At 31.3% G+C, this 26,516-nt stretch overlaps 3 protein-coding genes across 3 annotated transcripts; 2 read left to right on the top strand and 1 right to left on the bottom strand.

The window, feature by feature from the left end:
• Positions 1-980: 980 nt before the first annotated feature.
• LOC105776243 (vacuolar protein sorting-associated protein 2 homolog 2) lies at positions 981-10,720 on the bottom strand. The gene is made up of 18 exons (XM_012598795.2): positions 10,596-10,720; positions 10,451-10,510; positions 10,237-10,281; positions 9,806-9,891; positions 8,898-9,002; positions 8,740-8,811; positions 8,371-8,442; positions 7,991-8,071; positions 7,838-7,873; positions 7,667-7,728; positions 6,634-6,686; positions 5,113-5,184; positions 4,175-4,288; positions 3,826-3,936; positions 3,277-3,389; positions 2,235-2,315; positions 2,066-2,119; positions 981-1,560 (listed from the first exon to the last, which is right to left on the bottom strand). The coding sequence occupies exons 2-18, from the start codon at positions 10,485-10,487 to the stop codon at positions 1,519-1,521; spliced, it is 1,236 nt and encodes a 411-aa protein (XP_012454249.2). The 5' UTR covers positions 10,488-10,510; positions 10,596-10,720; the 3' UTR covers positions 981-1,518.
• Positions 10,721-16,189: 5,469 nt separating this feature from the next.
• Positions 16,190-18,642, top strand: LOC105776678 (chitinase-like protein 1). The gene is made up of 3 exons (XM_012599507.2): positions 16,190-16,770; positions 17,216-17,375; positions 17,905-18,642. Exons 1-3 carry the CDS (start codon positions 16,374-16,376, stop codon positions 18,323-18,325), a joined length of 978 nt encoding a protein of 325 aa, XP_012454961.1. The 5' UTR covers positions 16,190-16,373; the 3' UTR covers positions 18,326-18,642.
• Positions 18,643-19,907: 1,265 nt separating this feature from the next.
• On the top strand, positions 19,908-25,810 carry LOC105776097 (obg-like ATPase 1). Its single transcript, XM_012598573.2, has 12 exons — positions 19,908-20,134; positions 20,223-20,390; positions 20,696-20,819; positions 21,102-21,193; positions 21,687-21,785; positions 22,495-22,608; positions 22,769-22,833; positions 23,503-23,619; positions 23,782-23,857; positions 24,401-24,493; positions 24,821-24,871; positions 25,317-25,810. The coding sequence occupies exons 1-12, from the start codon at positions 20,048-20,050 to the stop codon at positions 25,413-25,415; spliced, it is 1,185 nt and encodes a 394-aa protein (XP_012454027.1). The 5' UTR covers positions 19,908-20,047; the 3' UTR covers positions 25,416-25,810.
• The last annotated feature ends 706 nt before the right edge of the window (positions 25,811-26,516 follow it).

Genomic DNA, 26,516 nt, shown 5'->3' with positions numbered 1-26,516 from the left:
TTTTATTATCAAAATTGAACCCTCTCTTTGTTCGATTTGAAAATAAACACTCGTAGAGTAAAAAAATCATATGGTTGATATATCAAATAAGAGTCCAATCCAATTAATAACGCTATTAATGTTTCTTGTTATATTTAAAATATAACATTTTAAAATTAAAATATAATTGATAACGCATAATCACATTTAACAAAAGTTAATTCCAACAAATTAAAAACAGAAGGTCTAAATTTTAAAAATCTAAACAGTACAAAAACAGGTAAAACCATAAAAACTCATACTAATAGGTTACGAGTTGAACTTAGAAATATCGATGGGTCGCGCATGTACGTTTAAAAATTCATTGCGTTTTTACATATTACTATTCATAAAAATATTTCTCCCAAATTAATTTAGGTTAATATGAAATAAAATAAATAAAGAATAATAATAATATTACAAACCGCACGCAGTATTAACAGAAACCGGCAAACACAACTAACCAACCACAATTTTGTCATTTGGCTTTGCGTGTGTTGTACTTCATCCTGTACTTGTCTCCTCCAATCTCATCTGTTTCGAGCCGCTCTTTTTGTTATAAGTATAAATTATTATTTTTTATCATAGGTTTGAGGTTATGTATAGAGTTTGAATTGGAGACCAAATGTATGGTTACAATCAATACATTTAAATAATTACTATAAAAACCAATATTTCAAAACACGGTCGAATTGACAATAGAACCAAAAAAAATTCAGATCAATTAATAGAATTTGTGAATGTAAAAAATTAAATTATGAATATAAAGGGTTAAATTGTTGAATAATATATGTATCTCTATTATGACATGTGAATTTTATTAAGTTATATTTCGATTTAATTACTCTGACTATATATCGATAATTGTACTTAAAATTGTGGTCAAAAGGAATGTTAATATGTGTGATTGTATTAACTAAGAGACTGTTTCTTAAAGGAATTAAAACAAAATAAGACAAAAATTAGCAACAAAATACACTAATAAGATGCTTTATTATAAAATTTAAAGGATAAAACCCCTAAAATGAAATAGACCTTACACTCAATAACGAGTTAACTAAACTGACACGAGCCTACATTATTTCACCTTTGGAAACCCATATGATACTCTCTCATGAATTATAAAACCGGACCGAATCAACCATCCGGTCAAACTCCGGTTCGGTTTTTTAACATTATTCTAAATACGCATCACACATTTTCACTCCCTAAAATCCACACGTAAAATGACACGCTCCCATGGATTATAAAACCAGACATGACGGTCGAATACCGATCAGGTTTTTTTTAACATTGCACTCTCCATCTTTCTCATACACAAAAATATACATCACATTTTCCCTAAATAAAATGTTCATGCCTCTCCATTTCCAACATGCTATACTCGTACTATATAATATTATACACAAACCAATTTCCAGGCAATCAAAATAAATGTATGTTGTTTGTTTGCATCGTGCTCGAATAAATGGAGTAATCGAACTCAAAATTCCTTCTGGATCATTTTTTATCTGTTGTTATGCCAACCACGACGTTGCTAACCTGCGAGTCGATATCATAAATATATCAGCCCCACACCATTTTCAGTTTATACATACCAAAGCTCAAAAAAATGAAAGCACATCATATTAAAGATATGTAAATAAAGGTAAAAGTACAATGGAGGCCCATGTACTAGGAGTCCGATTGCATTTTATCTCATCTACTTAAAAAATGGGCAAATTAGTCATTGTACATTAAATCAAAGAGCAAATTGATCCTTTCTATTAAAATTTTCATTCGTTTGAATTGTTAAAAACCGGTGTAGCTAACGAAATAACCAGAAAGTGACATGTGGCATGCCACAAGTACCTTATGTTGATGTACAAGGACCAGCTTTTAACAATATAATTGGATGAAATTTTTTAACAAAAAGATCAATTTGCTCTTTAATCTAATCTACAGGAACTAATTTACCTTTTTTTTTTTTTAGAACGGGCATCATACAATCTGACTCCTAGTGCAAGGGCCTCCATTGTACTTTTACCATAATTATAACTATATTTACCAATTTTCCACTCTCATCGACTGACATGGGATTCTCAACCACAACTGTTTGGCTCTGTCAATTCCAGCATAGAATGCAAAAGGGTTAGATTAGGTAAATTTACTAACTCAACCATCTACACTTTCTTGTAATAAAAAGAAAAAAACAAAAACTAACTACGGAAACTTACTGTTGAAGTAGATGGCACGGTCCCTGCAGAAGCTATTTGATTAGGTCGGCTTACGCAAAATGGAGCCCTTGCATTGCCCGTCTGAAAGATGAGAAATATGGAGTGAGGGATAGGTAAACCTCCAAATAGATTACTATAGACAAAAATACATACACTGTATATCCCATAATGCTGCTCGAAAATATTAATTTCATGAACGTAATAGAGAATAGTGCTAGCAAAGGCAGATTTATGAGAATTCATCATGTGAATAGTAGATCGGAGACATTCAGTACAAGGAACTATTATGTTCAAAATATAGCTTAGCAAACAGATTATAACTATGTTACTCAGATACGAGTGTCGGATATGAGTATATTCAATTTTTTCCATGTTTTTTCATGTATTTGGAGGATCATATCCCTATACAATGTCGGAATATGTGCAGAACACAGGTACTTCAAGCAAGATGAAAAGTTGTAGGAACATAGGTTTTTAAGAACTAATTCCTAATGTGGTTATGATGCAGAAAATTTTGCATATTTGAGAAGTAAAGGACCATAGATAAAAAGCCCACTAAAACTGATCACGCCTTGCATCTATCAATCACTACTCATAGATTCGACTATCAATTGCAATGGTGGTCGCACAGAGGAGGGTCTAGAAGAGAGATCAACTAGAGTAATCACTCAAGAAGCGGGGGAGTAAAACCAAGTCCGAGAGGTACACCCCAAAGCCAAATTCACTCAGAAAGAGACAAAATAGGCAGACAGAAGACCCAAAACAATAAAACATGATTATTTTTGTTTATCATTCCAAATACATACAGAAATATTGCTAAAGAATTTTAAAGATCATGAAAAACTGAAACTTGCATCATATGACTTTGTAAATCAGAAAATAAGTAATAAGATAAGAAGAGAAAGAATGACTACTATCAAGCAAATTAGGAATTAATACGGACCTATGAGTAAATCTCTAAATCTCAACCAATTCTGAAGATATTCAGCATGCTGATAATAAATGTGCTAATAAAAAGTTTAATCAATTCAATCATACTTACACCAACGTTAGTAACATATTGACAGATAGCACATTTGACAGATGGAGCTCCATATGGATACATTAATGTTGTCCGGCAGTGCCCGCAATTGATATGAGCTATCTGGTTGGGTGCTTTTTTCATGGTCATACGATCCAAGAAAGAAAGAAGTCAGAAAACAATCTAGAAACAACTAAACTGAAAGAGAGGTAGAAGAAATGAACAAGTAACATATGGAATAAACTACTAGCAGTACCAAGACAACCTGGAAATCCAATAAAAAAACATGAGGAATCAAAAAAGACAAAGTTTAGAAGTATATGAAGATCTTTGACCAGTCAAAGTAGCTCAGACTGCTACTAAAAAAAAACAGTAACAAAAGATATCCACAAGGAATGCATTGTGACTCTTGAAAACTGAACCACACTCCCTAAAACTTGTTTACAGAGCAGAAAAGGTTGATGAAAGAAACAAATACTCAATCAAAAGCATGAAGTTTGACTTGAAGTCCAAAAATAGTAACAATTCAGCAGTTCCTGACATTACATGCAGAGAGTCAATTTAGTATACCTGGTGCAAGGTTAAGGGTGTGACAGCAAGAACATCTCACACTTGTTCCTCCACGTGCATACATTAGCAATGTTCGACAACCTCCACATATGAGTTGACCCATATCCATCCCTGCAGGGTTAATTTAAAACATGGGTTACCAAGCCATAAGACTCTTATTGGATATTTAGCTCAGTTACATATTTAAATAATGCCACTAAGAAGTACAAACATAAGAAACTTTTACCAACTTTATGAAGAGTTTCAGCTAATCATGCCAAGGATACTGAAAACTAAACTGCTCACAACTTTGGAAAATTGATGCACGGTTTTATATTTGCAATCAACAAGACTAAAAAATGAAGTGTACCAGGGAGAGGGACTTGTGTAACTGTATTGCATAATGCACAGCAAACATTTGTAGCTCCTCTAGGATAAAGAAGATTGCTCCTACACCCACTGCAAACTATCTGGCTCTGCATATCTGCAATCATTGAAAAGAACCATGAAAAGATACCTCTCTAAAACCCCATTATAACAGTAATATCCATTTAAATTTGGTAATACTGGTTTTGAGATTCAATTTAAAGCAGAGGGTAGCAAAATCTCATACATTAACCCAATTCAGTCTCTATGAACCAACAGAACCTTGAGAGGTTAACATCCTCCCAAACATTCAAAATTACTGAAATTACTAGTCAAGAAAAAAAGTCTAATAGTAATAAAAAAAACCGACTGCAAGACGTGTTAACAACTAGCATTCTATGTTGATCCGATTTCTAATTATTGGACATATTCTGACACAGGTACGGGAAATGATCTCCAAATAAATGAGAACAGCATGGAAAAAATTGGGCATATTTGTGAGCCAATCAACATAGCTGCATTTATAAGTTACTTAATGAGATTTCTCTCTCTCTAAGTATTACATACACTAAAATCATATGTGTTAACATTCACAATAAAATAAAAACCAAGATAAAGGATTCCAAATACCAAATTCTGAGGAAAAAAAGAAGCATGAAACTTGAAATCAGATATCTAGCAACATGGTGTAAAGTAATCATTTTAAGCATCTTTTTCCATTAAAACAAAGCCCTTTTAATCATATATCTAGCAACATCTCAGCAGAATTAATTAATCCTCCTCTTTTTTTCTAAAATCCCTAGCTAATTTAAACTTGAAATCTAATTTACAAAGAGAAAATTGAATTTTCATATACCATAACTCTAATCCGAAAAAAATAAATACTAACAATGAACATTGATAAGATCGGTATTAAAACCCAAAAGAATGTTAAAGAAATACCCGATTTCCCTTCCTTCAACAATGAAATGATTCGAATTCTTCGGGAAGCAATCGAATTGAGATCCAAAGCTCCTGTCAAGCAAATTAAACCCCCAAAAAAATCGTTAAAAAACAAGTATTTTTTCCTTAGAAAAACAAAAACAAAAAAATGGAAGTTCATTTTACCTTTAAGAAGACGTGGAATTTGAATACAACAAAAATAACAGCGGTATTAAAATGAAAATTGTAAGCTGTGATTTTTCCAAATACGATGAGATCCGCGTAAATTAGGAATCCCGTAATTACGTGAATTTGGGTCAAACTAGAAGATCGAGTTTCTTCTTTTTTCTTTCTTTCTTTCTTGCTTTTCTTTATTATTTTTCTTTTTAATAAATAAAGTTTGGGTTTGTTTGGATCAGGAGATTTCGTTGAAATATGGTTTCTTACGAAAAGAATTTCTTGTTATCCCATTTGGCTGATATGGAATAAATGTTCAGCACGACCTTCAACTCGGTTTTGAAAAGAAAAATACTGTTATATATTTTAAAACTATTTGATTAATTTAGAAATAAAATATTATTGTAAAAAAAAGTAATGAGTTGGACATTTAATTTTTATTTAAATAGAAATAGATTTAGATTTAATAAAAGTTTGGGTGCACTAAATTCAACCTTAAAATTATAAAATAATTATTAAATCATTTAAAAAATTTATTTAAGTCATTAAGTTGTTAATTTGAATCTAATAATACACATATCGTAAAAATTTTAAAATTTTATATTTAAGCCTAATCATGTGTAAATATCATATATATATATATAGAGAGAGAGAGAGAGAAAGAGAGTTCTCAACTCGGATTCATTTTGATTGAAGTGAATTCTCTCCCATTTTATGTTTTATATATTTAAATTATGATCATCTTTTGTAATGACTAATTATGATAATAGTTATTTAAATATATATTATTTATTATTACAATTGTGATTCTAATTGTACTTAAAACTAAAAAAATTAAATGACTAATCAATATCAAAAGCAAAAATATATACATCAATATTTATATGTTTAATTTGGTACCATTTTTGTCCCAATTTAATATCTTAATTCAATTTCAATATTCAATTTGATGTTAAACCATTACCATGAATATTTGGGAAAAGCATTCTAAATATAAAATTAAAATAGTTCAAATACCAATTTAATTATTGAAGTAAAACTCAAAACTACATATTAACTTTAAATATAAATACCAAATTGATTAAAAGATAAATGCATCCAATTGAGAAAAGAAAAAGAAAAGAAAAGCAAATAGAAATGGAGCTATCTATAGGCACAAAATGGAGCAAATTTTAAAGTAAAACGACTACTATAAAAATAGCAGATAAATCATCAATCTAAGGAAGTTATAAGGTATCGGGTCATTATCTAACATATATATAATTTCAGCTATGTCCTTCATGAATATAATATATAAATATATAGAATTTGTTTTGTACTTCATATCATTTACACATTTCCCTTCTTTTTGTCATCAAAGTCGTCGTAGAGATGCCAATCTTTTCTCAAGATCATCAACATCAGTGGTAGGCTCAGACCTGCACCAAATCACCAACAAGATTTGTCAAAGCTCGGGTGTGTGCCCAACGTGAATATGTTTCTAGAGGATTTGTGTGAAGGTGGAGTAACATACTCTCACCATACACAACACTTTCGAAAAACAAAGTAAAACATAAAATTTTGGTCAAATTCAGTCTCTCCACTATAATGATCATTTCTAGTTCCTTTACTTTTCAAAATATGTATTTTCAATCTTGAACAGATAATTTGATGGCTTATTTTTTTTCTTCTGATGATGAGACATATAATATTTTGTATGCACAATTTTTTCACACATTAAAAGAAAAAACTATCAAATGGAGAAAATGTATTTTATTCATCAAATTGTACCAAAATGCCAAAGACAACATCATAGGTTTTAAAAATAAGTGACCAAATTATCGTAGAACTAAAGTCACCAAAAATGCACAGTATAAGACCTATACATTTTGATCTAAAAATTTAAATAGTCAATCTTTCATGCTGATTGGATTTTCATAAAACAGTTTTAAAACATCAGTTTCAGATAATGCCATACTAGAAGGACTAGAATGATCAAATTATAACAAAAGGACTAAATCAGACAAAAATGCATAGTACAGTACCTTCTATATAAATTGACCATAAAATTTGAATAACAGTTTTAAGAAACATCAATTTCAGGTAATACCCTTAGTTCAATAATCAGCTCCTTGGTATGGAAAGAAAGCATTGGGGGTGTAGGCTGGGGGTTAGTGGGAGTGGAATATACAGTGATATGAAGCTGTCAGGGATCAGACCCTAATCATTAGAACTAAGAGTCTCGTACTCTACCAAACATCACATGGTTGTTTGTAGAGTACTTTGTGAATGATCAAGGAAAAGAATGCTCAAGTTTTTTAAGTTCAATTAACAGACGCAGACCTATCTAGAGGATATTATAGTGCATGACAAAAATTTTTGAATTATGAAGCTTTTGCTCGAGAAAAGTCATACATACTTGACATTAACCAGGGGAGCAGCATTCTTTGATGCAATCCGACCCTTTGGAGCTGAAGATAACTGTTAAAAGAATGGGACAAGGTTAAGCCTTTATCGACACATTCTCGTAATTAGAAAACGGAACATGTTACAGAATTTTTTTTTATAAGGTCAATTTCAAGAATCCAACCTGAGAAGCAATATCCACACCAATCTCATCAAGCACCTGATCAGTTAAAAGCTTATAAATTAGAGTAGTAGGGGAAAAACTTAATGGGAACAATGGCAATGAAACAAAAAAAGAAATTAAAACAAATATATATCAGTAAATAAAATATCTCACCTGGTTGGTGAGCTCCTCCGTTTCCTCTTCGGCCTCATCTTTATCTAAAGTTTCATCAATAGCTTCCGACATCATCTCTATCTGTAAAAAATACATCCAAACAAACATTACTAGAACATAAAACACACTCGCACAAGCTGATCCAAGCTCTAAGTTTCTCTTGCAAAGATTTCTGTATGAACCAAGAATGTAAGCATCCTTGCACTGAGGACAAAGTGAATCGATCTTAATTAATTGTCAGCAGTCAACGTCATGTTCACAAGACTCCGTTATGTGTTAGTCTACACTGCATCACTTTCTAGGTATGTTCTCAAGGCTAAAGACTGTATGAAGAGAGAATCTAAAAGTTAAAAACTATCCCAAGAAAAAAAGAAGAGTACCGTCATATCCATTTGTGCTGACTGCTTTTGGAACTCTTTTATTACTTTTGCTTGCTTTGCAGGAGCCATTTGCTGCAAAAGGACAGAAAATGAAATTTTCAAATATGAGAACAATCTAACCCCAAAGAGTAAGAAGAAGCTGCGATAAGTCATACTGCAAAACAAAACATGGAAGTATAATGCTCTCCAGAATATAATCTTCTGTGCCAATAAATTCATTGATTCCTTATTTCCAAAACTTCTGTCACTAGAGCCAAGCTAAAAAGCTTCCGATCCAAAAATCAACACGATTTTTTGTTTCAAAAGGACTTCACAGTTGATAAAAAAACATCGTAAAACATTTACCAAAGCAAGGTTTTAAGTACCTACCTTGTTCATTGCCACCATTGCCTTAGTTGCTCCTTTCATTCCAGTAGAAATCGAGGTGCTGGCATATAATGCCTGTGAACACATAAAATGAAATATGAGGTACTGGCGTACAAACTTTAATCACCCCAAGAACCAATGATTTATTGTAGAAACTCAACCTGTGTATGAGTTGCGACACCTCTAATTTGGGCACGACTCCCCTGCAAATTAGTTATCTGTTGACGCAGTCGTACAAGTTGGCGAGCTAAAATTCTAGTAGCAGCCTGAGAAACACATATGGGAGATTAAATACAAAGGAATAACCTGAGGGTTTGGGGAATTAAGGGAATTACTTGAGCAAACACCAGTGGCAGAGTTCTTGAATTACAACAAATCATCTTAACATACAAACAACTTCCGTAAACATATGGTGAGCTGTTTATGGATCTTTTAACATTTGACATTACAAAATGGTAATATTTAAATTTCTGCTTCTAGTAATGATAAGGTGTGCATTTAGCTGTATGTAAATATTTTTATCAAATCATTTGCAACTTATTTTATATGAAAAGCCTCGGTATGTAAATTTTAACCCACTTGTGCAACTTTAATAGTCATAATGCAAAATGTTTCAGCCCCAAAAGTTGCAAATAACTAACACATGCACCTCATACACAGCAAATGACAGAATTTTATAACATAAAGCTAATTCCATTGGTTATCACCATAAACACAGTCAAAAGGCTTACACCCAAAACTTGAGCAGTTTAAATGTTATAAATCATAGAATAAGCTGGATCTTATGCCATGCTCATTGTACTATAGCACATGCAAGCAAATCCATCATGCAAAGAAACTAAAATGTGTTGTTCTTATGTCCATGCCTCACATGAAAAATCAACAGAATCTTCTAGGTTTGAAACAACCATTGAATTTTACAACTTCATTACCAATGTTAAAGTAACCTTAAGTTAAAATTCAAAAATATAAACAACCTTAAACTTCATTGATTAAACTTATTTCCCCTTTTCAACTAAATTACACTACTACAGCTCATTTCTTCGAACCAATCCAGAATTAAACTTGCCTCATTTCCAGTTTTGGCCGTCTTCTTAATCTCTGCCACCAATTTTTTTTCCTCCAGTTGAAGAGACGCAATCTCCCGTTCAACGCCTAAAAAGGAACAGGTAAGTCATTAGAGCAATCTAGAACAAAGGAAAACAGTTTAAAACATCAAAGTAAACATACGATTCTATTTTAGAATTGCCTAACTTATGATTCCACATAAAACTTCAGCTCCAACGGAAGAATGAACAAACTTCAATCCAGAATCTAAGAATTCAACTTTCAGGTAAGCATTTTTCCTTACATTTCGAGAATCATAATCACTCATTCAAATCAAATATGTTTCAGAACACAGATGTCAGATTCGTATAATTTAGGAGAAATAAAAAAGCTCCCGCAACAAAGATTTTATGTGAAGTACATATAGAATTTTTTTTTTTTAAAAACACATACCTCGTGTTGCAACAGCCATTTCTCTCTTGCTCGTCCGCAAAGCATCTGAAATTACAAAAAAAAAAAAACGAAATAAAAAATTTAAAAATAATGAAAAAAAAAACACAGTGAAACAGAACTAACAGAGGAAGTGAGCAATTAGAGAACGACCGCAAAATGCAGGAAAAAGAAAATAGAGAGCAAGAAAGCAACGATGGAATCAAATCTAAAATACCCTTGGGAGATGTTTTCTTCTTGAAGATCTTCAACATGAGATTGACTTCACTGGTTTATCCTTCAAAAACAAACAAAAACCCTAAGGAACCAATAGCAATGTGAGAGCAAAAAAAGAAGAAATGTATATTCTGCGAGGAAATCACTTCAAACCCCTTTGAATGGAAATAAGAGAGGCAAGAATAGTGTAAGCGCGTGAAAATGTCTTCGGCTTCAAGGAGCGTGCCAATGCGGTGCGCCTCTTATACTCTCCAACGGTACGCCTTATAGTGGCCTCGCACCACAAACTAGCCGTTACTAGGCTTCGTCTTTTTCTTTATTTTTATAATTCATTGATATCAGTGATATTATAATTTTGGGTAAACTCCTTTGACTAAATTTTTAGTAAATTTATATTTTAGACACTTAATTTTAAAAAAATTATTAAATAGTCATTAAATTATTTAAAAATTTTCATTTAAGTCACTAAATCAAATGATGATTCAACTATCAGTATGGTAGATCAATACCAATTGACAAGTAGAAGAACATACTTTATATCCAAGTCAATAGGTGTAGGTGATATGAACAAAAAATAGAACAGTTATTTTAATGTTTCAATGATTTAAATGAAAACTTTTAAATAATTCAGAGACTATTTTGTAAATTTTTTTGAAGTTGAGTAACTAAAACATAAATTTACTAATGATTTAACGTCCTTAAGTGTAGTTTGCCCTATAATTTTATATTTAATTTTTATTTAAAATTTTCAAAACTATTTTTATTTAAAATTGGCATAATGACTTTTTTGACCCTCCAACTTTATAAAAAAAATCATTTTGACCCTCTATTTCATTTTCCGCTTCTTTTAGCCCTTGAACTTGTTTTTTTTATCAAATCACCTCAAAATGAATCGAAAATTTAATGTTTGTTAATTTTGCTGACACATACATGTGTATGACATGTCAGCATTCAATTAATTTTCTAAAATATTTAAATATATATATAAATTTTATACTTTTTAATTATTTTTAAAAAATATATTTTTAAATTTTAAAACTTTGATTAAATGTTAACGTATTATCCACGTGACAATCCATGTGTATGCTACATCAACAAAGTTAAAAAAATGTTAATTTTTCCATGATGTTATTTGATAAAAATGATTTTTTAAAATTAAAAGGGCTAAATAAGTCATTATACTTTTAAAATTTTAGTTTAATGGTTGTTATGTTTAGGTTTTTTTTCAATTTTACTTATTATAGATATGGTTACAAAGGGATATTATTTATAATGATTTAGTTTTTTTTTGAAATAATATGATTTATTTTTAAAATTAGTATAATTGTATGAAAATATTTGTATCAAATTTTGAGACGTGGGTGTGTTTATATCAAAACTAAAAATATTAATGATAACAACAATTAATTTAAATTTTTTAGTCCAAAATATATATTTTTTAAATTATATGGATTATATCTCAAAATTATAAGTATTTGAACTTATTTTATCCTTACCAAATTCTGCTATTGTAGATTATCCTTGTTGAATTTATAATGGTTTGCTTTTAAGGTTAATATGATTGTATTATTGTACTAATGTCAAATTTTGATAAAATATTATTATTAATATCAATAATTACACTAAATTTTTAAATCGAAGAATAATATTTTAAATTTTAACCATTTAATTAAATCTCGAAATTTATTATACTAGAATTTATAAATAAAAATATTGAAATTTATAAACATATTTTAACCTATCAAACTTGTTTTATACTTAGCGGTCTTCAAACTTGGTGCATTGCGCTCTCTCTTTCTTTCCCGTATTTTTAGGTATAATATCAAATTTAGTCCTTAATATTTATTTTTTAATTTGATATTTTTGGCCTTTAACCTTTCTAAAAAAGTCAAATCATTTTTAACGGAAATGATGACTAAAACATTATTTTTAATATTATTGGCTTGGCAACTCGCATAGCAATCCATTTACATGTCATGCTAACATAAAATCATTTGAATTATATATTACGTCAACAAATAATTTAAAAATTATGAAAATAAAAATATCAAAATAAAAATTAAAACATATAAAAAGTTCACAAAATTCAAAGAAATTAGCATGGAGTATATATGGATAATTGTGCAGGTTGTCGTGTTTAAAATTTTAACATTTTAGTTAGAGTTTATAAAAAATCATTTCAACTCTTTTTCAAAAAGTTGATGGTGAATTTTGACTCTTATTAAAAGATTGAGGTCGAATTTAACTAAATAATAATAATAATGATCAAATTGACAAAAAAATATAAATATTAAGAGCTAAATTTTACATTATACCTTTTTTAATACCCAAACTTTAGTATTTACTATTTAAAGCAGAGTTCTCTAAAATATTCACACTTTATTTCTTTTATGAGTTCTCCAAAATAAATTCCTTTTATTTGCTCAAGCATTCAAGTTTCATTTTCAAAACAATTTCTTTTCTTTTCAATAGCATTATATTTCATTTTGAAAGTCTCTGAAACATTTTCAAATTTTCATCATCTTCTATTTTTAAAAGAAATTTCTTTTCTACTTCAAGAGAATAAGATATTAAATAATATATATTTTCTAAAAGTCTTTTAATGTACTTAAATTTATTATATTTGATTTTAGTATTAATTAAAATATTTAATTTAAAAAATATTTTTATTGATATTTACTAGTTTGTGTAAATTAGAGTTGAAGATTAACTTTGATGGTTAAAGCATAACTTTAGTTGTTAATGATCATTTGTTCGAATCCTACAAGTAATGTCAATAAGAGATTTCAGTAGTTCATAATTCATCAAAAGAAGTGGCTTTTCAAAAGGGTAAACTACATTATTAATCACTAAATTATGGGTAATTTTTTTTCATTTGGTCATTGAACTATTCAAAAATTTTCATTTAAGTTATCGGGTTGTTACAATCGATGCTATATGGCTTTATATGTTCGCACTGTATGTACCAATTGAAAACTCTCTTTCCCTTCTCTTTTATAGTTCGATTTTTTTATGGAACAACTTTAGACGTCATAAATTTGCGAACCAAAAGCCAAATAACTTTTTTCTTCGGTCTTTGACGTTGATTGCCAAATTGGATTAGATCCAAGGTATGTTCTTATATTCGTCAATAGGTACTGATCTACCATATCGATCATCAAATTGTCGCTTGGAACTCGTTGGCGAATCTTTTTTTTAAATAACTTAGCAGCTTAATGACTTAAATAAAACTTTTGACTAGTTTAGTAATTAACTTTTTTTAGTTAAGTGACCAAAATGAAAACTTACCCATAGTTTTAGTGATTAATGGTGAAGTTTACCATTTTCAAAACTAGTCATAATTTTATTTGATTTGATGTATGTGGTCCCACTATAAGATAAAAAGTTTATGTTGGGATCTAGTCCCCTTATTATAGCATTTTTGTCTAAATATACTTGTAATTTTCAAACAAATTGGTTTAATAAAAATCTATTAATTACATTAATACCGTTTATATATTGTCATCAATGTTTTTACATGCAAAACAAAATGGAAGCAAATATTGGCTCACTGATTATCTAAGGTTTAACTAGTACTAAGTGATGTTATGTGGTCAAATCGTAATACAGAAAAATAATTTGTATTAGTAAATAAACCTAAACATGTCATTAGTTTAATCGAAAATGAGCAAATCGATTCAAAAACTAATATGTTATCTACCAAGTGCAATTTGAAAGATGTTTTTATCTTGAGCATTAGGGCAAATGACCCCCATAAAATAGAAACATAAATGTGATTGACTGGATTGATAGTGTATCAGACAATACCCAAGTAGAATAGATCCTAAATCCGTTTATGAATTTGTTTCGCTTACGACATTCATGGTCTGGTACACCTTAATCCCGAATGAGTGATAGACTATGTATGCGTGACTTGTATACTTTTATATAAGTAAAAGTGCAAGTTTAAATAGATAATGAACCGAAAGCTGGTGCATTAGGTATACGACTTCTGCAGTAACATCATTCACAAAAATGGAATTCATAGCTCAACTAAATGGTAAATGATATCTTTTTATCGACATTACATGATAGATGAAAAGTAAACATGATCACATGTCACTTGTCTTCGTGATACATGACTTGCTTATTATTCGATAGTAATTGACTTTTCACAAATGAATATGTAATGACTACCATGAGATAAAAATAGAATCATATTGGGAGAGCGGATTTATCCCAATGGGATTAATGATGTCCTGTGAGAGTAACACACTTATGATAAGATCATTGGATGATCACTTATTGTTTAACTTTCACGATGATATATAATTAGGGAGGGCTCAATCACGATGCTATAGAGGAATGACTTCGTGACTAAACAAATTTATAATTAATAGGCGAAAAACTGAAACTTAATTATAATTTATTTGAGCCCTAATTATATATGTCTAATCAAACTTTCACTAGCTCGTTGAAACCATAAATGAATTTAATGTAGAATTAAATGAACATAAATGAATGGAAATGATAAAATTAGAGAAATGAGTTTCTCACTAATAAAAGAAATGATTTGAAGATTAATTTAGGGTTTTCTAATTATTATTTAATTAATTATAATTGAATAATTAAAGTTCGAAAATAGATTTAAAATAAGTAGTCATTATGACTCTAATTGAATAAGTAAATTAAATATAATTTCTTATAAATTCTTCAACGGTAAAATTGTTATGATTTTAATGAAATTAAAATTAAGTTCGAGAAAAATTTTTAATTGAAAATTAATTAAGATAATTTAATTAATTTAATTAATAGAATAACTAATATTTATATTGAAAAATAGAAACCAAGTATTGGATTATATTACATTATAAAGTGTTAGATTAAAAGTTCTAAAAACATGTACAATTAGACTAAATACAGGAAAAACTTAAATCCTCTCGCAATAAGAGCGAGGGCTTGCCACCCCTACTATTATTTACTAGGGTGTGCCTCCCGCCTCCTCCGTAATAAAACTATCAGTGTGTTTTCTATTTTAAATAACATTATTTGTTTAAGTTATATTCAATTAGTATTCTCCTAATAATTTCATATATAATTATTTTGTAAGAAAGTAGTTATAATTTATTTTCTTAGAATAAATTTGAAAAAAATAATTTTCTAATTATTAAAATAAAATTCAAAACCTAAAATTAGAAAATAAAAAATCCAACCAAATTTTTATTTAAAATTAAAAAAATTAAAATTTAAACCGAAACCAACCGGAATCACCCTGAAAATTAGACAAAAATAACCCGGCTCGCCGGTATACCAACTTCTACGTCCATGGAAGTGACAAGTAAATGGAAGTCAAAACAGTGAAAACCCACACATTTACTTATTTTTATTTTAATAATTTTAATGGGCAAACTACTGTAGAGGTCATCTAATTATAATTTTTTTCTTTTTTTCCACTCAATTATAAAAAGTTACAAAGTGATCCAAAAAGACAATTGAATCATTGAATGATCATGTTGTTACTTTTCATAGATGGATGACAAAAGGAAAGAAAAATTATAATTGAATCACTACTAATGTATTTACCCTTTTTATTTTAATAATTTTAATTAATTTTCTTATTCCCGCGGCTGTCGGTGGAGCATTTGGTGGGGCCACTCTTCATTAGCTTCTTTCCTCCAAAATCCAGCCTGGTATTACCTAAACCTCGAACATCTAATCCCATATGCACCGTCAGATCATTCAAAAAATGTTCGACATTTAACCATTGCTCAAAAACACACCACTGGCTTGTAGAACGCCATGAAATAGACCTTCGATCTAACACCTTTCCTTTTCATTTCCCCTTTCCTTAAAAACAAGCTCAATCAATTACCCCATTAACCCTAAACGAAAATCAGCTGAAAAAAAAACCATTTATTTTTCTTCAGCTCTAAGCGACAACAACAATGGCTGACTTCAAGAAAGCCACTGCTTTGATTCTCACAGTGGCTTTGCTTGTGAATCTCGCTTTAATGGTTGATGCTGATGGTGATGATGATAAGAAGATTCGAGTCAGGAAACATAAGGGTGAGAAGGAGTGTATACAAGGGTGGGAATGTTCCTACTGGTCGAAATATTGTTGCAACCAAACGATTTCAGATGTCTTCCAGGTTTATCAATTTGAGGACCTGTTTGCTAAAAGGAATTCGCCGGTGGCTCATGCTGTTGGATTTTGGGATTACCATTCTTTTATTTTGGCTGCTTCCATTTATGAGCCTTTGGGTTTTGGGACTACTGGTGGTAAGCATATGCAAATGAAGGAAGTCGCGGCTTTTCTTGCTCATGTCGGCGCCAAGACATCTTGTGAGTTCTTATTATTTTTCTTTTTATTAGTATTGATTCTGGTTTATTCTGAAATTGACTGCATATTTAGCGAGATCCCCAATCGTTGAAGTTTATAAATTGGTATTGAAAGTCTCATGTTCAAGCAATTTGTTGAATATTATAAGCTCTACATTCTGGGGCAAATTACCTCCTTTCAGATCGCAGTCCTTTTAGGTGTTTGATAAATTGCTTGAATGAAACCAAGCATTTTTAAAAATAACTAAGATCTCGAGGCATGTTTTGATTTTCGATGTTTAAGGATGTTTTGATGTTTAATGAACTATGCTCGATTTTCAGATGAAATGCAATAAACATCTTGGTTTAACGCACTGGGAGAGCGATGATCTTTGATGTTTATCGATAATAGTTTATTGTTAGTTGAGCAACTGTGCAGAGTTTTTAATGGTGCTAAATGAATTTTCAGGTGGCGATGGTGTCATAGACGGAGGACCGTTGGCTTGGGGTCTTTGCTTCAAGAGAGAAATGAGTCCTAGCCAGGATTACTGTGATGATTACTACAAATACATGTATCCATGTGCCCCTGGAGCTCAATACTACGGCCGTGGTGCTTTGCCAATTTACTGGTTCGTATAGTTCCTTTTCTGGTTAGGATTGAAACGTTTATTCAATTTTTTTCATCTGCACTTTGTTGTTGTCACTGATTAAGTTTTGAATTGCCTGTTCGAGTAACTATTCTGATTAAACGATTCAATCTTTCTTGAAATAACAATGTCCGGCTCCATTGTATATCTCTAGATATGGATATAAGATACGATCCTCCGATAACTCAAAAAACATAGGAATCTTGGAGAAACTTCAGCATATCCCTGTCGGTTGTATATCCGTGTTTGACACTCATACTGAGTCCATGTAATATAGTAGTAATGTGTCTGTTCAAGTTCATCTGTGCCTTTTTTTTTTGGATCAATGACCTATGTGTCTGTTCAAGTTTACGTGCATCTTTTGGGAAACTTGTAGGATGCATATGTATGTGTGTGTGTGTGTGCATCTCTGTGTATAACATAGGATGTTTGTGCTAGGTGTTTGAGTTGATTTGTAGTTGTATTAATAGTTTTTGACCGCTGAGTACTACTAGTGGCTTTACGATTGTAGGAACTACAACTATGGAGCTGCTGGCGATGGTATAAAAGTTGATTTGTTGCACCACCCTGAGTATCTCGAGCAGAACGCAACTATTGCCTTCCAGGCTGCCATCTGGAGGTGGATGACCCCAATCAAGAAGAACCAACCTTCAGCACACGACATTTTCGTGGGTAACTGGAAACCAACCAAGAATGACACAGAGGAAAAACGGGGTCCTACTTTTGGCTCCACCATGAACGTTCTCTACGGAGATTACACTTGCGGGCAAGGCGATATCGATCCCATGAACATCATCATCTCCCATTACCTTCATTACCTTGACTTACTAGGTGTTGGGCGAGAGGAAGCAGGGCCACACGAGGAGCTAAGCTGTGCCGAGCAGAAAGCATTCAACCCAACCCCAGCTCCACCTGCTGCCAGTGCTTCCTGATCTTTGGTTCAGCCAATTTCATTGTTAAAATGCAGTTGTCAATGAAGGGTAATTTAATAAGAGAGCTGGGCAATTAGGTTGTTGTAAAATCATGGTCTATGTCGGTGTGAGAAAAGGGCCCATCAATTTCATGATATTATATATAGTTGTATACGTTTGATTTGCTGCTGTTAGGTGGTCTTTATAATTTGCTTTTTGTGTGTGTGTAGATTTTGATATATTTGATGCTTGTTGTGCTGTCCACGACATTCATATAAAATTGTATGTATTGAACCACCATTTTTATTCAATTTGTCTCCTAAAATTATTTGCTATTATGGAAGTTGCTACTTCTCCCTCTCTCTCTCTCAAACGAATATTCTTTGTTTAGGCATGTTATTTGGATTTTTGTGTGTATTAATATTATTAGATTTTATATTAAATTTTTGGATTTTCATGCACTCGTGTTGGAAATAAGTATTTTACAAAAATTAGAGAGTGAAAGCAACTTGGTTTGATCTTTGAGATAATCCATGACTTGTGCTTAGTATGAGTTGTTCTATGGAAAAACCATGGTTGCTAAATCAGCAAATTGAAAATAATTCGATTAGAAATCAATGCATGATAAGTCGAAATTAGTAAATTTACGTTTTGGTTATTTGACTTTAAAAAGTTATAAATTATTATTGAACTATTCGAAAGTAATTCAGTGATTATTTTATAACATTTTAAAATTAAAATATCAAAAGATAAATTTATTAATAATTTAATGACTTTGAGTGTAGTTTACTTTATTTTAGGTTCGATAAATTTTTTAGATAGTCTTATAAAATTGACAAACAAAATCAAACTCCTGAAGAAACAGTAAAAAAACCTTAAAAATAAGATTATTAACTATTTTTTGGGGGCTTTCTTATAATAAAATAAAATATTGTTTGACATTTAAATGTGTGCTTTGACAAGACACTCTTATGTAAGCTAATCGAATTAGGGTTGAAAAAATAAAAACTTAAATTTCGCTTGATTATTGTTTAATTAACAAATTTAAAATTCACTTGAATTTATATAAAAAATTAATTCAAATTTAAACTTAAATTATAAACAAAAAATCTAATATTGACCATATAAATTAAGTTAATTTTTAGTTGATAAACAAACTTAATCAAATAAATTTAAATAATTTCATCGAATTAGATTTAAGTTCAAACTTTAAATTTTGACTTTAATTTTAGTTTAATGATATAAATGAGATATAGATGTTTGTAAATCATTTGAGTTCGATTTGAAAAATTTTAAATTTAATTTTATAATTATTAAGTTAAACTTAAATTATTGATCGAATTAATAAAATTCAAACTTAATAATATTCAAATCGAATGATTCACTAATCCTATCAAACTTTGCAATTTCAATACATATATCTTACTATTTTATAATATAAATTATTAACCAAACTTAATTAGGAATTGGAATTTGAATATATATATATATATATATAAACTTTTAAATATAAAAAATGAATAAATATCTCAAATTGTGCTACAACTTAAAAATAAAAAGTTAGGATCTAACTTGAGCCTGGAACTTGGCTTAGAAACTCGACTCTACTCGATCACTGAGTACTAGGGTTTGAGCCGAGTATAAAATAATTTTCCTGGTGGAGCTAGCCTCCTTTACCAAAAAATAAAAATAATCACCTCAGCACACTGTTACTCCCTCAGCTCTGCGCGAAACCCTAAAGCAATGCCTCCCAAAGCAGCTAAATCCAAGGAAGCACCAGCGGAGAGGCCCATCCTCGGCCGATTCTCTTCTCATCTCAAGATCGGAATCGTAACTCTCTTCTTATATATATCATTTCATTTCACTTCTCGAAGCTAAACTTTTTCCTCTTTTGAATCTCTTTTTCGTTCATTTGTAGGTGGGACTGCCTAATGTTGGGAAGTCTACTCTTTTCAACACGCTCACTAAGCTTTCAATCCCAGCTGAGAACTTCCCTTTTTGTACAATCGAGCCTAATGAAGCCCGAGTTAATGTCCCTGATGAGCGATTCGAATGGCTTTGCCAGTTGTTCAAGCCCAAAAGTGAGGTGTGTTCTGTTTTCTGCTTTGTTCTGATTGTCTTTGCCTGTAATTAGCACTAATTGCACTTAAGCCGCTAAGTTTTTACTATATCCATATAATTCCTGAACCTTCAGTGTTTACTGTAATTAGCCTTTCATTTGAAATGAAGGCTTGTTTGGGTGCAATTCAAGTGTAGGGGCTTACTCAAGTGAAATCGTTCAGGGGCTTTTTTAGTGTGTTAACCATTTTTAATCTAAAAGGTAGATTGTACACTCATTATTATTTTCTTAGCTTGTTTCCTCTTAAAACTTTGAGATGTTCGATGCACCAGGTTTCAGCTTTCCTAGAAATTCATGATATAGCTGGACTGGTTAGAGGTGCTCATGAAGGGCAAGGATTGGGCAACAACTTCTTGTCTCACATTCGTGCAGTTGATGGCATTTTTCATGTTTTACGTAAGATACCTAGTCTTTTGAGCTGGAAATATCTCTATTTTATGTTTTTCTGTTAAAAATTGTAGCTTTTGCTTAATATGCAGCGTAAGGTTTTAAGTCTATCATTACGTTGTTGAATATAAATTTTGCATGTATGACAGAAGGCTTGTTAAAAGTTATCAAAAGGTTTATGTTGGTACTGTTTTGAGGTTATCTAAAACCATTTTTGATTTGATAGTTTTTACTTCTGTGGTTTTGTTGTAAGAACTCTTTGGAATCTTATTTTTCCACTCAATCTTATAGGTGCATTTGAAGATTCAGACATCATCCATGTCGATGACTCTGTGGATCCTGTAAGGGATTTAGAGACTATTAGTGCAGAGTTAAGGTTAAAGGTTTGTTCTTGAATTCTTATGTTCTTGCAATAGGTATTTGGAACTCTGATTTCTATAATACAATTCAAATAGTCTGCTTTTTCATTTGGAGTTGGAAGATTAAGTAACACATTTAATAAGCTTGAAAGTGAAATTTGAATTAAAAAGATTAATACATGTAGACATGTATGTTCGTGCACTTGTTGTATGCACATGGCTTTGTTTGGAATTTTTTGTATTCCTAATATTTGTCATCTCCTTATTCATTATATTTATGGTGGTTTTAATATTTGAAGAAATTTAGCTATATACATATTTGAAATTTAAATTGTGGCACCATCTAAAAGATTTCACTCGGTATACTATTTTCAGCTTGTTACGCTTGTAATCCTGCTGTTGATTCATTATGAATTTCCTTATCGCTTTGATAATATTTTTTGTTCTACTTTTACTTCAACATTGAAGAACCTAACAGGACCTTTCTGATTACTTATTCTAATTTCATTTTCTCTAGGATATTGAATTTATGGAAAGGAAGATAGAGGATATTGAAAAGAGCATGAAGAGGAGTAATGACAAGCAATTAAAAATAGAGCATGAATTGTGTGAAAGGGTAGGGTTTTGAACGCGATCTTTTACTTTTGCTGCTTGTCTCATTATCTCTTTCATTTTCTGTGGGTCTTGTTCATTGGCTCTGTTCTGTTGTTGCTGCTAATGTGCTGTAAATAGAGGAGATTTGTCTCATGATTCTTCTAGCTGGCAGCCCTTTAGAGTTTAGTGTAGGGACTTCGATATTGATTTTTTGTGGTTTTATCTAATTTGCCGACTTTAGTCTTTTTTGTTATGTGCAAAATCTAGGAAGCCCGCTTCTGTTCTGTCTTTATGCTGGTGCTTTGATCTAAGAGTTCCTACTTTTAGCAACAACTTTTGACTCCAGAACTTAAGTCCACTGGAGACCAAGACCCAGAAGTTGTTGCCAGTCCCTCATCTTATGGTTCATGGTCTTATGCCCACAACCTAAAAGATGTTGCTAAAATTAAACACCTAAGACTGATTTAAAATCATCAGTTCAAATCCTGAAGACCATGACTTTGTTGGTGGTCAAATGTCACTGTTAAAGACAAGCAGTCACCATATATAAGTCTATGTTTATCTAATTTATATTTTTTATTGTAATTTTTAACGACTAGTTTAGCATAGTCAAGGATTCATTTAATCAGATTATCAGGTTTATTCTTTATGAGCTTATGCTATTGAGCTAAATTTGTTTATGGGGTGGGCTATACAAATGCTAAAAAATGATGTTGCTTGTTATATTACAGGTTAAGGCATGGCTTGCAGATGAAAAAGATGTTCGCCTTGGGGACTGGAAAGCAGCTGATATTGAGATATTGAATACTTTTCAATTGCTTAGTGCCAAGCCGGTTGTTTATTTGGTCAGTGTTCCTCCTATTTTACTTCTCAATTTCTTATTGTTATATTGTGTAATACCTTACCAATTTGTATGTTATAGCTGCATGTTCTGATAATGTTACTCATTTAAAGGAAGTAGTTTCTTTCATCTTTCATTGTTTCCGGATTGTATTCAACCTGCAGGTTAACATGACTGAGAAAGATTACCAAAGGAAAAAGAACAAGTTCTTACCAAAGATTCATGCTTGGTATATTCTCTTCCTCTGTGTGTGTGTGTGTGTGTACGTGTCTTGGAGGTTGGGGTTCGCATAATGCCCTGAAAAACATTGAGATGAAGGTCAAACTAACCTCTGTAATTTTATTTGTGTTTTGAGTTAACGCGTTTTCACTTCTATCTGTTTTTGTCTTGAAAATCCATGCCCCTGAGCTTTATTCCAATATTGGCTTTTACTGGGGCAGGGCTGGAGGAGAAAAGAGGAGAAGCTAGAGATTACACCAAAAATTAGAGAGATTGGAAGAAACAGAGAAAATTAATAGAAAAAGTAGAAGATAGGGAGAGACAACCAGAGAGGAATAGAGGGAGAAATCTCAAAGTAATAGTCCATAATCTCTGTAATTTATAATTTAAAACCTACTTAAAAATTATCACCACGATATTTGCAGGTGTGAACCATAGAACCCCAAAATAAGCTCAAGTATAACAAGTGTAGTAACATAAGCTTTTAATAATGCTGTGGCTCTTAGATTTGTTTGGGTGTTAGAAAAGCTATATTTAACACAAAAGGGTTAAATGGGGTTTAAGCAGCCTTTGGTTATTTGGTGTTGACATATCTTTTTGCTTTTACATTTGTCATACTTATAAAAGAGTATAATTTTTGTTTCCCAATTGGAATGAGTATTGTTTTTATCTTTTATAGGGTGCAAGAACACGGTGGTGAACCTATCATTCCTTTCAGTGGTGTGTTTGAGAGAAACCTTGCTGATATGGAACCTGCAGATGCTGCAAAGTATTGTGAGGAAAACAAGGTGCAAAGGTTAGTTGAAAATGGGTATCTTCTTTATTATGGGGTTTAAAATGTTTTTCATTTGAGATGTCTAAGTGTCATGGTCAGATATTCTTCTGTGCCCTGATGTTTTATCTGATATATATATTTGTGTTGTGTATGTATGATGCTGAGTATTTCTTTTTGTTACAGTGCTCTTCCAAAGATCATCAAGACTGGTTTCTCTGCTATTAATCTCATATATTTCTTCACCGCAGGACCAGATGAGGTATTTATTTTTAATGCTTGGTTGTCTTTAAATGCTTATTTTTGGTACTTTTCATGTCTGTTTTGCGATCCATGTTTGGGGTTCGTTGCTGTCCCTCCCAACAATGTCATCTCCAAGGTTTGAACCCCGTTCTCCTCTTAGCAGTGCAGTGTGTCTTGCCATTGCACCCAACACTTGTTGGTGGTTGTCTTTAAATATTAATGTGTTATTTGAAGGATCTTAAGAGTATTCAATTCTTATAAATATGATCTAAGATCATTACATTGATTTTCTATACCTTTTTCTTGCCTTATGCAAGGTTGTCCTCTGGATTTGTTATTTTGCCAACAAACTTTCTTTTGATAAGCATGGTATCTGAACATTATGATAACGTCTTTTGATTTTCAAAGCTGCTTGCAATAATAGTTCATTACATTGAATTCCCTCGGAAGGTCCATACCATTGCAAGTTTTAAAGCTCTCCTCTAAAGTGGATCTTGTAGTTTAGCTTATTTGACTTTGGTTTAATTGCTGTACAATCTGATTTGCTTTTTGTCTTTTGAAGGTTAAATGCTGGCAAATTAGACGGCAATCCAAGGCTCCTCAAGCTGCAGGAGCCATTCATACTGATTTTGAGAGAGGATTTATATGTGCTGAGGTTGGTCTTGGATCACGACTATCTGTCACATTATCTTAAACCTTGAAAGATATTTTAAAGTTTGCTCTGGCATTATCTTCTGTAATGATCTATGACAATCATTATACTTTTCAAATCTCTAAGCTGAAGCTGTTGTTTCCCCGTTTCCTGAGCTTCCTTCATATGCTCAGAATTCATTTGAGTGCAGTTATTCTACCATTTGAGTTTAAACATAACTGAAAGGACACTATTTGTTTTTACCTATGTATTTTACTTTTTACTAGCTTCTAGAATAACACATATATATGAAGCTTCTGTTAGTGACTTTGATTTCTCGATGTTGTTCAGGTCATGAAATTTGAAGATCTGAAGGAGCTTGGCAGTGAGTCAGCTGTCAAGGTTGGCATATTTATGAATGGTTTTCTCTTAGCTTTTCTATGTGTAGTCCCAAAATGTCAGTAAAAAATTCAGAATAAAAGTAATTACTAATTATTTAAGGGGGTAAAGGAATTAACTTCCCAAAACATGTAATCAAAGATGAACTGGACTTTTAAGATTTAAGCTTACATCCAAGATTTCAAGTTATGTGGCCTTGCAATGTGCTTAAGCCATAGCTCTCTTACCTTGTAGTGTGATTAAGCTAATGGACCTGCCCTGGTAATTTGATTAACTTGCCAAAACATGTGATCAAAGATGAACTGCAAAATTATAGGATTTAAGCTCATTTCATCTCGAGCTATGAATGATGGTCCATAGTTCACATACGAAGTTTGTATGTTGTCATTTGTTTAGTATATCAAATGTTGCTTGTCACTTGTTTCTCATAATTTTCCCTTTTGATCAGGCTGCTGGAAAATATAGGCAGGAAGGGAAAACTTATGTGGTCCAAGACGGAGACATAATATTCTTTAAGTTCAATGTTTCCGGAGGCGGGAAGAAGTGAAATGAGACTCTCTGGTGCTGGGTTCGGACTTACATCCCTGGATTATCAAATCCGTACGCATTTTGGTCCCATCTGTTTCTTTGCTTAGATACCATCACTTACAAACCCTCAAAAGCCAAGACAGAATATGATATTGGGCATGCATCCATCTATTTTTATTTTGATCTGAGTTTTTATTTGTAGCATCATATTATTATATATATACGCAAATATTGGAGGATGGATTATGTTGAGTGATAGATGTTTGGTTCTTCAGCACCTATTTTGCTTTGTAGAAATTCTATATCATTTACACTCCCATCCATCAGTTATGTATACGTTGCAATCCGATTGTTAACATCTTGACCCTGAATTGCATTTATATTAGCAGTTTTTATCCAATAATATTTGGCCTATTTCTTGCGGTTGTTTATGCTTTTACATATGGATGATGGCTCATGCCTGCCTTTGTTCCTTTAATCCATTAGGTTTTCAAGGTGGGTTTTTTCTCCAATTTGATACTTGAATTTGGTTTAAATCTTCGGTTTGGTGCTTTGGCCAAACTGCTCAATGAATGTTTGACAAAAAGCCTAAAAAAACCCTAGATATTTAATTGGAAAATAAATCAGGTATCGAAATTTAGATTTTAGATAATCGGACAACTCAAGTATCAAATTGGAAAAGATTTTGGTATTTAATTGGACATTGAAGTCAAATTTGTATAGTAATTTGAGATCAATTTTGGATATTAATTTTTGCGAGTAATAATTAACCATACTCGAATAATTATGTAATATTTATTGAAAAATTAATTAATCATATGTGGATGGATTAAAATATTATTTGAATTATCGCTGAATGTTAGTCCGATTGGTATGAATCTGTTATTAATATAAGATGATGAGAATTTGATCGTATTATGTTTTTATTTATGGGTTAAAAAGAATTACGGATAATTTTAGATATTATATAAAAAAAAACAGTATCAGAATTGTTAAAAAAAATTAGTCGAATTTCACAGGGTAAAGTACTTTTGGACACTTGATAATATTTATTGGTGGATAGGACAAAAGGATAAACATTTTGGGTATGGTTAATGTAAATTAAATAAAACTATTGGCA

Source organism: Gossypium raimondii, chromosome 10 (genome assembly GCF_025698545.1).
Source record: "Gossypium raimondii isolate GPD5lz chromosome 10, ASM2569854v1, whole genome shotgun sequence".
In the NCBI taxonomy this organism is placed as follows: Eukaryota; Viridiplantae; Streptophyta; class Magnoliopsida; order Malvales; family Malvaceae; genus Gossypium; species Gossypium raimondii.
The sequence above is the reverse complement of the archived record's forward strand: the minus strand, read 5'-3'. Positions and strand labels throughout refer to the sequence as shown.